The 14096-nt window shown below is 38.0% G+C and overlaps 1 protein-coding gene across 5 annotated transcripts in view; it reads left to right on the top strand.

The window, feature by feature from the left end:
- Positions 1 to 10810, top strand: part of RNF125 (ring finger protein 125) — a 109415-nt gene extending 98605 nt beyond the window's left edge. For all 5 annotated transcript variants that reach the window (XM_082667630.1, XM_082667629.1, XM_082667631.1 and 2 more), the window contains 2 exons: positions 3547 to 3654; positions 6394 to 10810. In XM_082667630.1, the coding sequence (XP_082523756.1) occupies positions 3547 to 3654; positions 6394 to 6480 (195 nt within the window). In that variant the 3' untranslated portion in view covers positions 6481 to 10810. The remainder of the gene's footprint in view (positions 1 to 3546; positions 3655 to 6393) is intronic.
- The last annotated feature ends 3286 nt before the right edge of the window (positions 10811 to 14096 follow it).

Consider the following 14096-nt stretch of genomic DNA (forward strand, 5'->3'; position numbering starts at 1 on the left):
CTTGATCCTGAGGTTCATTCCTTATGGGAAGGGACAGGACTTCAGTTGGTTTGGAATTAAAAGCTGTAGTGACAAGAGCCTGAGCCCTCATTCCCACAGCAGTTTATTTCCGTGGGTATTCAGAATATCTGTGGCTGGACTGGGCAGTGGGAGCGTATATGCATAAACGTGTTAGAAGGAGAAAATCTTCATTAGATATGCTTCCAAACTCGTATTAAATTAGATGTGTCATCTGGTACCTTAAGTTTGGTTGCATATTTGTCTATAATTATTTTCAGTGCATGTCTCTTTTGGCATTGGATTCCGTTATCTTTAATTTCTTCCCCAAATGGTATTTACCATTATATAGAAAGTGTCCTGTAATTGGCTGAGTTGCTGTGGGAGTTAATCGAAACCACGGATAGAGCTGGGTGTCCATTGTAATAGATGCTCCAAAGGATTGAGGTTAGTGGTAGCTTCTAATGTGGTGGCTGTTATTTGCCCATTGCGTTCACTGTCATATAAAGTCCATGCCGAGGTGAGGCCAACATCCTTTTTTTTTTTCAATTGAAGTACAGATGATGTACAATATTATATAAGTTACCGGTGTAGGTATACAATATAGTGAGTCACAATTTTTAAAGGTTATACTCCATTTATAATTATTATAAAATATTGGCCATAATCCCAATATGTGGGATATATGTTGTAAAATATATCCTTGTAGCTTATTTTATATATAATAGTTTGTACCCCTTAATCCCCTACCTCTTAATCCTCTACCTCTATGTTACCCCTCCCCTTCCCCTACTGGTCACCACTAGTTTGTTCTCTATATCTGTGAGTCTGCTTCTTTTTTGTTATATTCACTAGTTTGTTGTTATTTTTTTAGATTCCACATATAAGTGGTATCATACAGAAGTTGCCTTTCTCTGACTGACCTATTTCCCTTAGCATAATACCCTCCAAGTCCATCCATGTTGCTGCAAATGACAAGATTTCCTTTTTTATGACTGAATAGTATTCCACTGTGTGTGTGTGTGTGTGTGTGTGTACACATATCTTCTTTATCCATTCATCTGTTGATGGACACTTAGGTTGTTTCTATTATTAAAATGTTTCTTGGTCTCAGCTCTGTTCTCACTATGTAGGGGTCTCAGGGTAGATGGAGTGCTATTTTGGGATAGCCATGTTGTCAATTAACAAAGATAGCTAGAACGTAAGGAAATCATTAATTATTATAAAGCAATAATAATTTAGATGATGTAATTTTATTTAAAATAAGACATTAAGATTAATTGAGTAGAGCAGAATTTTTAAATGGCCTTATTTATAGAAGTTGAGCATATTGAAACTGGGACTCCCCCCTCCCCAATAAAATAATAAGACAGAAAAGAATTATGTAAAGATCTCATTTAAATTTAGAGAAAAACATCATCCAAGCTGATAAATTAGCCACTGTTATAATATGAAAAGGACATTGGATTGTCTAGTAGAGGCCTAGATTCGAGCTCTGATACTTGAAGTGGTGTAGATTTAAGCTAATTTTTTTCCTCTCTGAAATTGGGTTCATCAACAAAATAAAGATGATAATTCACTGGGTTTCTGTGAGAATCAAGTGAGAATACCACCTCATTTATTGCCTAACATATACTTGGAACTCAGTAATGATTCTGCATCTCATTTTTCAAAATGAATACACGAAGAAATACAATTTTTTAAAAAAAACCTATGTTAAGACATAATAAAGTGGTATATATTAAAAGAAAGAGTCATTTATATTAGCCATTTGAGAATTACAAATTAAAACCATGATGAGATACCACTACATGCCTATGAAAACAACTAAAATAGAAAAATGTTGACAGTAACTAATGCTGATGAGAATAAGGAAAAACTAGATAATTCACTCATTGCTTGTGGGAATGTAAAATGGTCCAGCCATTTACAAACAAAATAGTTTGGCAGTTTTTTACAAAGTTAACTGTAACACTAACCCAGCACTCACACTCCTAGAAATTAATCCTAGAAAAATGAAAATATGTTTACACAAAACATCTATGCACACATGTTCATTGCAGCTCTATTTGTAGCAGCCCAAAACAACAAATGTCCTTCAAAGGTAAATGGATAACTGTGGTACATCCATACCATGGAATACTACTCAGCAGTAAAAAGGAAGGAACTATATTGATGCACTCAACAATTTGGATGAATCCCAAGGCCATTATGCTTAGTGAAAAAAAGCCAGTCTCAAAAGTTCTGGAGAAGAGATCGGTGGTTGCCAGGGTTTGGGAGAGAAGAGGAAGTTAAGGAGCAGAACAAGGGAGTTCTTTGTAGTGAGAGAACAGTTTTGTATCTTGATTGTGTCGGTAGTTACATGCATTTCTATATGTGTGATAAAATTTCATAGAACTATACATACATACCCAAAAAAATGAGTTCATGCAAAAAATGGTGAAATCTAAGTCAGATGTTGTCTAGTTAATTGCCGATTTCCTGGTTTTGGTAATGTACCACAGTTATGTAAGAAATTACCATTAAGGGAAGCTGGGTTATTGTGACATGGTACCTCTCTGCGTTATTTTTGCAATTTCTTGTGAGCTTATAAATATTTCAAAATGCAAAAGTTTTATTAGAGAGCCATTAATGGCTATTAAATTAGGAAAATATGTATAAATACTAACACCTGATGCTGGTATTATTATTTGATGCTGGTGTATTATAATCTGTATTGCTGGTGGCAGTATAAAACTATAGAGTAATATATATTATGAACTGTGAAGTTCGTAACTTTGACCCTCTAATCTCCATTTATGGTCATGTATCCTAAGAAAATAATGCCCCCAAAAGTAAACAATATAGATACTATAATTTGTAATAATAGAATATCCACATACCAAGAAAATGTCAGTATTCCAAGAGGTAGGTAACTAATTAAATTATGGCACACCTACTGACTGTAATATTGTTTAAATGATAAAGTGATAGGGACTTCTCTGGTGGTACAGTGGTTAAGAATCTGACTGCCAATGCAGGGGACATGTGTTCGAGCCCTGGTCTGGGAAGATCCCACATGCTGCATAGCAACTAAGCCCGTGTGCCACAACTGCTGAGCCTACGCTCTAGAGCCTGTGAGCCACAACTACTGAGCCCTCGTGCCACAACTACTGAAGCCCACGTGCCTAGAGCCCGTGCTCTGCAACAAGAGAAGCCACCACAACGAGAAGCCCGCGCATTGCAACAGAGTAACCCCCGCTCGCCACAACTAGAGAAAGCCCTGTGCACAGCAACAAAGACCCAATGCAGCCAAAAATACATAAATTAATTTTTTTTAAATGATAAACATATACTTTTATATACAAGAAATGCATGTGAAGAAATAAGTGCAATTTTATTTCTTTATGTTGCTTTAATATTTATACAATTCTAAAACAATACCAAGGTATGGCCAATAGATTCATAAAATTAAAATTCATTTTGTTGAATGGTTATTTAATTTTTTAATTCTGACAATAATGATTATTTAAAATTCTTTCTTGAACTCTTGATCTTGTTTATTTCCAGTTCTGTCCACTTTGCCGTTTAGTACCTAATGAGAATCCAGGCAGCTTCAATGGCAGCTTAATAAGACATTTGCAAGTCAGTCACACTTTGTTTTATGATGATTTCATAGTAAGTATATTTTCTTACTTTTACATTATGTTTTTATGCTGTGTTTAGCTTACCTTTCTTAATCCAAGTGAGTAAGATTGTAGAGGAAAAAATGTATGTGTAGCTAAAATGTTAAGTATTAGCATTAAGTAGGAAATCATAAAAACATGCTGTTTTATAAACTGTTAATAGTGAAGTAGTTACCTGCCTTAGACAAAATCATTTTCTTTGTAATGTAAATAATTAGCCATCGTGTAAAGACCTAGATTTCACTTTCACATTATTTTAATTTCTACTCTAGTGCCTCCCAATATGTTAATAGTTATAATTTTTATGAAGTTAAAAACTTATATAGCTGAGAGGAAATCATATCGGTAAGGAAATGGCTCAGAGAATTTGCGTTCATTTTATAATATACTGAATGGCTAGTAACAGACATGACATTATCAGTGTAGCGAGACACACGGGCTCTATTTTTAATTTAAATTCTATAAAACACAACTCTCGGGCTTCCCTGGTGGCGCAGTGCTTGAGAGTCCGCCTGCCGATGCAGGGGACATGGGTTCGTGCCCCAGTCCGGGAAGATCCCACATGCCGCGGAGCGGCTGGGCCCGTGAGCCATGGCCGCTGAGCCTGCGCGTCCGGAGCCTGTGCTCCGCAACGGGAGAGGCCACAACAGTGAGAGGCCTGCGTACCGCAAAAAAAAACAAAAAACAAAAAACACAACTCTCATGTTTATTGGACTTTTTTAAACGTTAGAAAAATTTATTATGAAAAAATTTTAAACATATACAGAAGTAGGATAATATAATGAACCCCTGTATACCCATCAGCTACCCATCAATAACTACCAACTCATGGCCAATCTCATTATATTAAGGATTTTTTTAAGATGAAAGAAAAATGTGGTATAGTATGAATAGTTCTAATACTTACGACCGTAGTTTCTGTTATCAGAAATGGTAATAACAAGCAAAAGGTTGACATAGCCTTTTTTCTACGCATTGTCATGTGAGAGTAATGCTTTGTCCCCTGAGTCCCTTTCAGCAAAGGGGTATTGCCTATCATGAGCGGAAAAATCACTCATAGCCATGTTCTGAAATAGTACATTTTATTGTTACGTTATCTAAATACATGAAATGTTAAGGGTTAAATTTGAATTTGCATATAATTTTCACATGATTTTGACTATTTTTATGCAGTTTCAAGATGGAATTTAATAATTGTTGAAGATTGTCATTGGAAATTTTTCTCCATGCATTCTGATCTGCCCACTATGATTATCCAGATTATCCAGGGAACCTGGGTTCTGACCTGGGTTTCAGTAACAGCCCTGTCACAGCTGTGTGACCTTAGGCAAGGCATTTAACATTGGAGCCTCTGTTTGTTCATTTGTTAAGTGAGGAGAGCAAAGTACATACTGCTTCCAGAAGCTGTTGTGGGAATTAAATGAGATAATGCATGTAGAGTGATTTGCAGTTAGGGCACAGATGTTAGGCAAACTGGAGATGGGGAGAGAGTAAATGGGAATATCAGGACCACTTGAAGAATCAAACAAACCACACTACAGAGGCTTCATATTCTTTCCTCCGTCTCTCAAATAATGTCTTTTCTGGCCACCAAGGCACACAAGCCCTCAACAGAGCCATGTGTTCTCATTTTTCATAACACGTAGGGGTTCCTCTTTATCTTAGCTCCATAAGACGTTCTAAAAGCCAGGTTGATTCCATGCCTGTCTTGGCTGTTCATGTTCAGTCCATTCTTCTCAAGATCATTCAAAGTATGACCCAGGGCTGGTCAGGAAGAAGCCACTTTGATGAGAATACTTTACACCCACTCAAAACCATATTCTTGGATGTGGAAGTGAGGTTGAAACAGTGTTCTTTGTTTTGATTTTTTGTTTCCTAAACTACCAAGTACTATGCTAAGCATTTAATGCAAATTATCTCATTTTATTCCTTGCAGCAACTTCTGTGAAGTGAGTACTATATCATTATCCTTACTTAGCTATGAAATATCTGATGCTCAAAGGTTAATAAATTGCCTCAGGACAACCTGGCATTGAGTCCAAATCTTGTGCTCTGATGTGCTTTATAGCTTTCCTTTGGATTTCATTTATTTGCTTTTATGTCTTAGAGTGGACTTCCAATAAAGATTTTATTTTATTTTTTTAGTTTATTGGCGAAGAGGAGATGGATTGCAGAGGATGGGGCTCTTAATACTTTTTGCTCTATTTATAGAATGTGCTGACCTAAAGTTTTGAATTCCGTTTTGACCATAGGGAAGCAAGGAGAAAGAGCGTTTTGTTTTCAACCTTTTTTTTTTTCAAAACTAGATATTCAGTAGTACTGCTGGGATTGATGAGTCCTATGGGAATGTCTTAACTTTACGTGTCTTAACTATTACATGTCTTATCTATGGGAATGTCTTAACTATTACATGTTTATGTGGAGCATAGCACTCTGACAGGATTCGTACTGTTGACTAAAAACTACTAGTTAGATCAGATAAAAACTTTAAATTCCGGATCAAAACTATTTTACTATGACTGTAGCTAGTTAATTGATAGGCAGTAAAAATGAAATAGAAAATGCACAGGCCCCAAAGCAAAAGTCCTGGGTTCTATGAGTTTTTGTGGAAACTTGGACTAAATTCAGGGCTTCACTTTGCAAAATGAGGCATTGTCTTAACTCTCATCCTCCAATTTCTGAAAACTGTCATCTCTGACTGTATGTTTCTAATTATTTTTCTTTATTGTAGGATTTTAATATAATTGAGGAAGCTCTTATTCAAAGGGTTTTAGACCGGTCACTTCTGGAATATGTGAATCACTCGAACACCACATAATTGTATTAAAAGAAAAGGGAAGGAGATCGTACAATTGCACCATTTTTTTCAAGATGCTGCTTGAAGAATTGGAGGGAAACTGTCAATGTTTGATGGGCAAAAAAGTGTACAACACAGTTATATGTTTGTCCATGTTTATTGTTATACTGCATTTTAAAACTGCTTTCATTTTGGTGGTTTAGGTCTGTTTTGCATTCTTGAGTTTCTCAGACACTTAACAGCAAAAAAAGTCTCCATCAGCCATTAATACATGGAAGAGAACATAAGGCTGAGTATGTGGGTGAAGGATCTATATTTGCAAATCGGATGACATTGTGTGTAATGCTACATATTGATAACTTCCCTCATGGTTGGTCAAATTAACTAATCTTTGTTCTATGGTGAGTGAAACAAAGTGTGGTCATTCAAGGAAATGTGAAATCTCTTCTAGAGTTCATGTTCTAACCGCTAATAGAATAAAAGGAATAACCTTGTATGGAGTAGGAAAGGAAAATTTTGGCAGTTGACAACATCCATTTAACCAAATTGTATAACATAATACTGTAATAAAATAAATTTCATGTTAGGAATGTATACTTAATGCTTTGATTTTTTATAACTATGCACACATAAGAATTTAATTTTATATTTTTCAAATATTTGTAGCTTATTATTTAGAAATATTTCTATAATACAGGCAACTTCTTAAGAACCGTCAGCTGATATTTACAGTAGAAGTGTTCACATCCATAATTTTTAGTGGAAAATCCTAAGGGCTTTGATTTTTTTTAATTTTATCTTTTAGGAAAATTATAAAATAAACAAATACTGAAAACCAAACAGAAAATATATAGCTTATTACATTCTCATAAGGAAACATTCTTTTAGAACTCTGCCAGTCACCTTCGATGTCTTCTCTGTGTCCTGTCACAGTTAACAAACCTCTTCCTCAACCCCACAAAAGTAAACACTACATTGATTTTAATAGTACTCACTTCCTTGCGTTTCTTTCTTAGTTTATCCCCCAAGTGTGTGTCTCTACACACTAGCTTTTAATCTTTCTGGGTTTCTCCTTCTTTCTTTTCCTTAAAATTTACCTACAGAAGAACCTGGTTTTATAAATTTCCCACTGTCTATATTTTGTTAATTGCATACTCATGGCACAATTCAGCATGTTCTTCTATCCTCTGGATATTGACACATGGATCCAGAGATCTGAGCAGACTCAGGTTCAACCTTTTCGCCAGACCATAGATCATGGTGTATTCTTTCAACAGAGGGCGCAGAATGTCTGGTTCCCTCTTGGGATGTCCGCTGAAATTGATACTCAGTGTCTAGATCCATTGATTTGTTGTGGGTTGGAGAATATTCTATCATTTCTTTTTCATTTATTAGTTGGAACAGTTTTATAAAGAGGTGTTTCCCCATATCTACTATTTGGTTAACCAGTGGTCAAGTTCATATAGGAAAGGGAAAATAAACTTGAATTTTCCCCTTTATTTACCAAATTTCAAGACAATAAACTTGTTTTCTATCATCCTCTGTAGATCACTTTTTTTAAGTGTTGTGAACTCATGGATTCAAACATATTTGATAGGCTTTAATCCATTTCACATATTGCCTTATTAAAGCCCAAATTGTCCTATCTTTGGTCATTGGGGGCCTTATCAAGTTGACTCTGAGTCCTTTTGCTACAACTCTAGCAGTCTTTACTGGCTTCCTTGTAGTCTCGTATGACAGACTATTCCAGGCTCAACTTGGATGTTTCCTGCCCCAGACCTGGTATCAGCCATTTCTCTTAATGAGCCTGGTTACTTTCAGTGAGAAATAGTGCTTCAGAACTGTAATTGTGACTGTTAAGTTCACTGTGGCTATATTGGTCTTTGTTTCTAGGAGAGAGCTAGGAAATATCCTTTTTTTTAAGATAAAACACTTATTCATGAGTTTATTTTGATACTTGCAAATCAAATTAAGTACTACAGGGTTTTTGCCTAGTCTTTTCTATTACATTTGTGTCTCTTGTTTTTCTCTACTGAGAATCCTGGTCTTCAAGGACACAGGAATATCCCACAATTATTCGTTTCCTTCATCTACTTTATGCATGCAACAGTCTCAGAATAATAATACTAATAAACCATCACCAATATGATAGCTGGTACAATTAAAAATGTTTTTCATTTGTTCTCCCTAATCTCTTATTTTTTTTTTTTCCTAATCTCCTATTTTTTAAAGTTGTACTATATCAACATTTTCAAGGAATTCCCTGGCGGTCCAGTGGTTAGGGCTCTGTGTTCTCACTGCCCAGGGCCCGGGTCTGACCCCTGAACGGGGAGAACTAAGATCCTGCAAGCCGCATGGCGTGGCCAGAACAAAAAAAAAAAATGTTCTTTTTGTTTTGTTTTGTTTTTTTGCGGTACACAGGCCTCTCACCGTTGTGGCCTCTCCCGTTGCAGAGCACAGGCTCCAGATGTGCAGGCTCAGCGGCCATGGCTCATGGGCCCAGCTGCTCCGCGGCACGTGGGAACTTCCCGGACCGGGACACGAACCCATGTCCCCTGCATCGGCAGGCGGACTCTCAACCACTGCGCCACCAGGGAAGACCAAAAAAAACGTTTTTTGAGAACCTATTGGTGTAACATACAATACTCTCTTCTATCCCCCATTTAGCTTAGTTCTTCAAGTACCTGTATGTTTAGTGCTTGCTACAACTCCTTATTTGATGGCTCTGTTTTTCATATTTGGCTCTCTAATGACAAATCCAGGACATAGAGTAATATTTCCATTTTGAAGGCAAGGAAATAAGCTACGAAGATGCGTGATTTCAGCTCCTGAGGATAAAGTGTTACTTGGTTGTGGTTAGCTTCTTAACTGTAATCGTCTATAAACATCTTTGTTCCTTACGCGTAAATGTAGTCATAGCCATGTTCCCCAAAATTTTCTATAGTAAATTATCCATTACTTCTTAAAAGCCTTGCTTACCATTCTGCCATCCACCGCAAGGTAATTAGAAAAACGTAAAGCCGGGTGAAACCTAGAGGGCCATATTTCTTCCCTTTTAGATACTAGTTTCAAGCTTGCTTTTCACAGCTGCTAACAAGTAACAACAGATTTTTAGTTTCACCACCTCTCTTCCTACAGTTTGGATGGCTCAACCAGTAAAGCAAAACCTATTGGACAACAAGGGCAAAAGGAGAGGAACTTTTAAGAGGTAATCATTAGATTGAAAATATAGTCCCGGAAGAATAAAAGAATATATTTCTGAGTATTAGTACTCACTATCCAGAAAATAAATTTTTGTTAATTCCAAGCAATACAAAAGGCATCTTTAAATCTGTAAAACTTGAAAAAAACTTCAAAACTGTATTTTGCGTAAAGCTTTAAGTCACCTGCCACTGTTAAACCTCAGTGCAGCAATTCTACATCCTGTCCCTGGATATCCCTTATGATAATTTTGCCCCCTACGGGACAAACCAGGTGCTGGCCACCTGAATTATTTTGCCTTTTGAATTATTTTGAGTTCTAAAATAGTGAAGTGCAACTATTATTCATTGTTTCACTGTGCCTTTAACCTTTTATTAAAAGGAATTTATAATTCATTGTTTTAAAAAACGAAAACCAATATTTGAAGCTGTTGACTAAGCAAAAAATTTCACTCCTTTTTTTTAATAGCACCTCAAGGTGCCAATTTTTTAAGGCCTTATGAGGGAAAAACTGATTGACATATTATTCTTTAAAAACTAAATTCTTCTAATCCTACAAAAACCTATGGAGATTTTCCTTTTACTTTTTTTTTTGCGCGGTACGCGGGCCTCTCACTGTTGTGGCCTCTCCTGTTGCAGAGCACAGGCTCTGGATGCGCAGGCTCACCGGCCATGGCTCATGGGCCCAGCCGCTCCGCGGCATGTGGGATCTTCCCGGACCGGGGCACGAACCCGTGTCCCCTGCATCGGCAGGCGGACTCTTGACCACTGCGCCACCAGGGAAGCCCTCCTTTTACATAATTTTTTCACCCAAGTTTCTAAAACGTATATTTAGAAATTGGATTGGGAATCTACGGTGAAGATAGTTCCAGGTCAGATCTAAAAGATCCTGGCTCTAATGATGTTACTTTATTACTTTTACTGGGTGCTAAGTGTCCTTTGTTTTCAAGCGAGCTTACAACAGTTACTGAACACATTTAACATATAATTAGTACCTTCAAGTAACATTGAAATTATTTTAAAAAGTCACTAAGAGATTCATCCTTTTATTATTCAACTGCAAAAAATAAATCTGTATAATGATCAGAAATTAAAATGTACAATTCCTTTTCTTCTGTAAATATGTGTTATTGTGAGAAATAAAGAATGGCAGGACCATTGCTTTCATTAAAATATCTACTGTGTCTGTTCTTAAACATGGTTCTTGATAATTTTTTACATCTAATACCCTTTTATGCTTTTAAACCTCATATGTTGTTTAAATTGTCATCATTCAGCAATATCTATCATGAAAATATACTTTCATTTAGGCCAGTAGTTCTCAAAAGGGAGCAATTTTGCCTCCTAGGGGACACTTGACAATGTCAAGACATTTGGGGTTGTCATAACTGTGATGTGCTATTGCCCAGGATGTGGATCAAAGCCAGGGATGCTACTCAACATTCTACAGTGCACAGGACAGCCCCTCACAGCAAAGGATTACCCTTCCTGTCAATAGTGATGAGGTTTAGAAACCCTGGTTTGAGTCAAGGTAAAGCTGAGCATCATGGAGTTATTATTGGCTCTGCTTCCAAGGGACTCCATTGAAATTTAAAAGGCAAGATGAAGATGAATTTTGTATCTCTTATCCCTGCTAAATACATACTAAGTTTGGGGTGGCTATAGCTGTCATATGTACCCCAGTTCAGAATATACTAAAACATAGGAAAGTTTTTTTGGATTTTTTCACAAGAAGAGGAACAGGCCAGATCACAGGTCTTAATAGCATGACCTCTGATGACTGTTTGCTAAGTGACATCCTAAAAGATACCGGGAACCCAGAGTGGTTTGGGAAGACTTACTTTCATCACTTAGGTTAGAGTTATTGAAGTAAATACGGTAAAATGGGACTTCCCCGGTGGCACAGTGGATAAGACTCCGTACTCCCAATGCAGGGGACCCAGGTTTGATCCCTGGTCAGGGAACTAGATCTCACACGCATGCCACAACTAAGGAGCCCTAGTGCTGCAACTAAGGAGACGGCGAGCCACAACTAAGACCTCGCGCAAACAAAAAATAAATAAGGTAAATATATAACAGAGGGACACCTATGTCTGAGATCCTTGAGGCTAAGAAATATTTAAGCTTTTATCTTATGTCTAGAAAAATCATCTGGTATTTAATTTTAATTTTTTTTTTTTTTGCGGTACGCAGGCCTCTCACTGTTGTGGCCTCTCCCGTTGCGGAGCACAGGCTCCGGGCGCGCAGGCTCAGTGGCCATGGCTCACGGGCCTAGCTGCTCCGTGGCATGTGGGATCTTCCCGGACCGGGGCACGAACCCGTGTCCCCTGCATCGGCAGGCGGACTCTCAACCACTGCGCCAACAGGGAAGCCCTCATCTAGTATTTTAATCCTGCAGGCTTCAGAGAAGACCATACACGGGTCTTGATTAGGGCTAATCATTGCCCCAAAGCAGCCATTTAAAAGGCCCATGGAACTTACCTGGTGGTCCAGTGGTGAAGAATCTGCCTTCCAATGCAGGGGACATCCGTTCCATCCCTCTTCAGGAAACCAAGATCCCCCATGCCGTGGGGCATCTAAGCCCGTGCTTAGCCCAAAACTACTGAGCTCGTGAGCCTCAGTGAGAGAGCCCACGTGCTGCAACTATAGAGCCCACGCGCTCTGGAGCCCAGCGCTGCAACTAGAGAGAGAAAACCCGCATGCCACAACTAGAGAGAGAAAACCCGCATGCCACAACTAGAGAGAAGCCCGCGCGAGGCAATGAAGAGCCCGCGCACCACAATGAAAGATCCTGCATGCCTCTATGAAGATCCCATGTGCTGCTGCCACTAACACACAGCACAGCCAAAAAATAAATAAATTAATTAAATGTTTAAATAAATAAATAAAAATAAAAGGCACAGTGGGGACTTCCCTGGTTGTCCAGTGGTTAAGACTCCACACTTCCATTGCAGGGGGCACGGGTTCGATCCCTAGTCGAGGAACTAAGATCCTGCATGCCATGTGGTACGGCCGAAAAAAAAAAAAAAAAGGGCCCAGTGAAGGTGAAACAGATTTGTCAAGATAGATTAGGTCATGCTTCGATTACAAACAACCCCCAAATCTCAGCAGTCACCCAAGGTCTACTGTGGATCTTGGCTCTTCTCCAGGCAGCTGTTCTCCAATCTCAGAATTCTGCCTTACTTTGATCTCATAGCATTTGTATATGACCATGTGCCTCTCCAGCCACCCCTCACCACAACGGACTGGAGAATAGGTTACAGAGGTCATTTCCACTCACATTTCATTGGCCAAGGAAAGTAATGGCCACACGTAATTTCAAGGCATTGGAGAAGTGCAATTTCAGGTAGAAGAGAACTGGATTTTGGGATATAATATTAATGCCAACCATGGAGGTACAAGCCGAGAAGAGCTGACAGAGAAGCAGAGGTCCATAGGGGAAAAGTCTTAAAAATATCTTTGAAAAGGAGGGGTGAAAGTCAAAATGAGACTGGGTTTTTAAAAACAGGAAATAATATTCTTTTTTGCCATGGTAATTTTTTCATTAATTTTATTCACAATTGGGGATCAGTTTACCAAATGAAAAACCTGTCCATTTCTCAAACATAAGACAATAATTTCTTTTTTGAATCATTTTTCTTATTTATTAAAAGAAACACCAAGTGCATTCTCAGTCTTTACCACTGTATTTTCTCAGTATACTTGTGTACCTTCATCAGAACCACTTGGGTTACTTGGTATAACTGCATTTTTCTCAGCCCTCGCCAGATGTACAGAATTAGAATGTCTGAAATTCTGATGGATTCATCAGCAAGTCATCAAAATACATTCAGATCTATCAATTTCTCACTATCTCCACAATTACAATTTTAATCTAAACCATCATCATCTGTTTCCTGGATCCCTGTAGTAAACGTCCGGTTGGCCTCCCTCCACTTATGGCATTATGGACCATTATCCATAGAGCAGTCAGAGAGATCTTCAAAAGCATAAATCTGATCCCACCCCCTTCCCACTGCTTAAAATGCACCAAGGGCTTCCCATTGTTACTTGAATAAAATCTAAACGCCTTTCCATTCCCTTCCAAAGTTCCTCATGACCTGGACCCTGCCTATCTTTCCAATTTCATCTCTACTCTCTCCTTTAATCCCTACGTTTCAGCCACACTCGTCTTTAGGTTAAGCACACCAAAATTAGTGGTTCCTGCACCTCGGCACCTTCTATTCCTTCTGTTTGAAAAGCCCTTTCCCAGAGTTTGACATGGCTGCCTTCTAATCTTTAACTCCCAGATCAAATGTCATATTCTCATAAAGGATTTTTCTCATAATTCTAGCCAAAGTCATTTCCCCCTTTTGTCTATTACCCTATTATAGTTTCTTCTTAACTGCTATTAGAATTTGAAATTAGCTTACATGTTTATTTTCATTTTTATTGAGT

This window comes from Grampus griseus, assembly GCF_964374135.1.
Source record: "Grampus griseus genome assembly, chromosome: 12".
Lineage (NCBI taxonomy): Eukaryota > Metazoa > Chordata > Mammalia > Artiodactyla > Delphinidae > Grampus > Grampus griseus.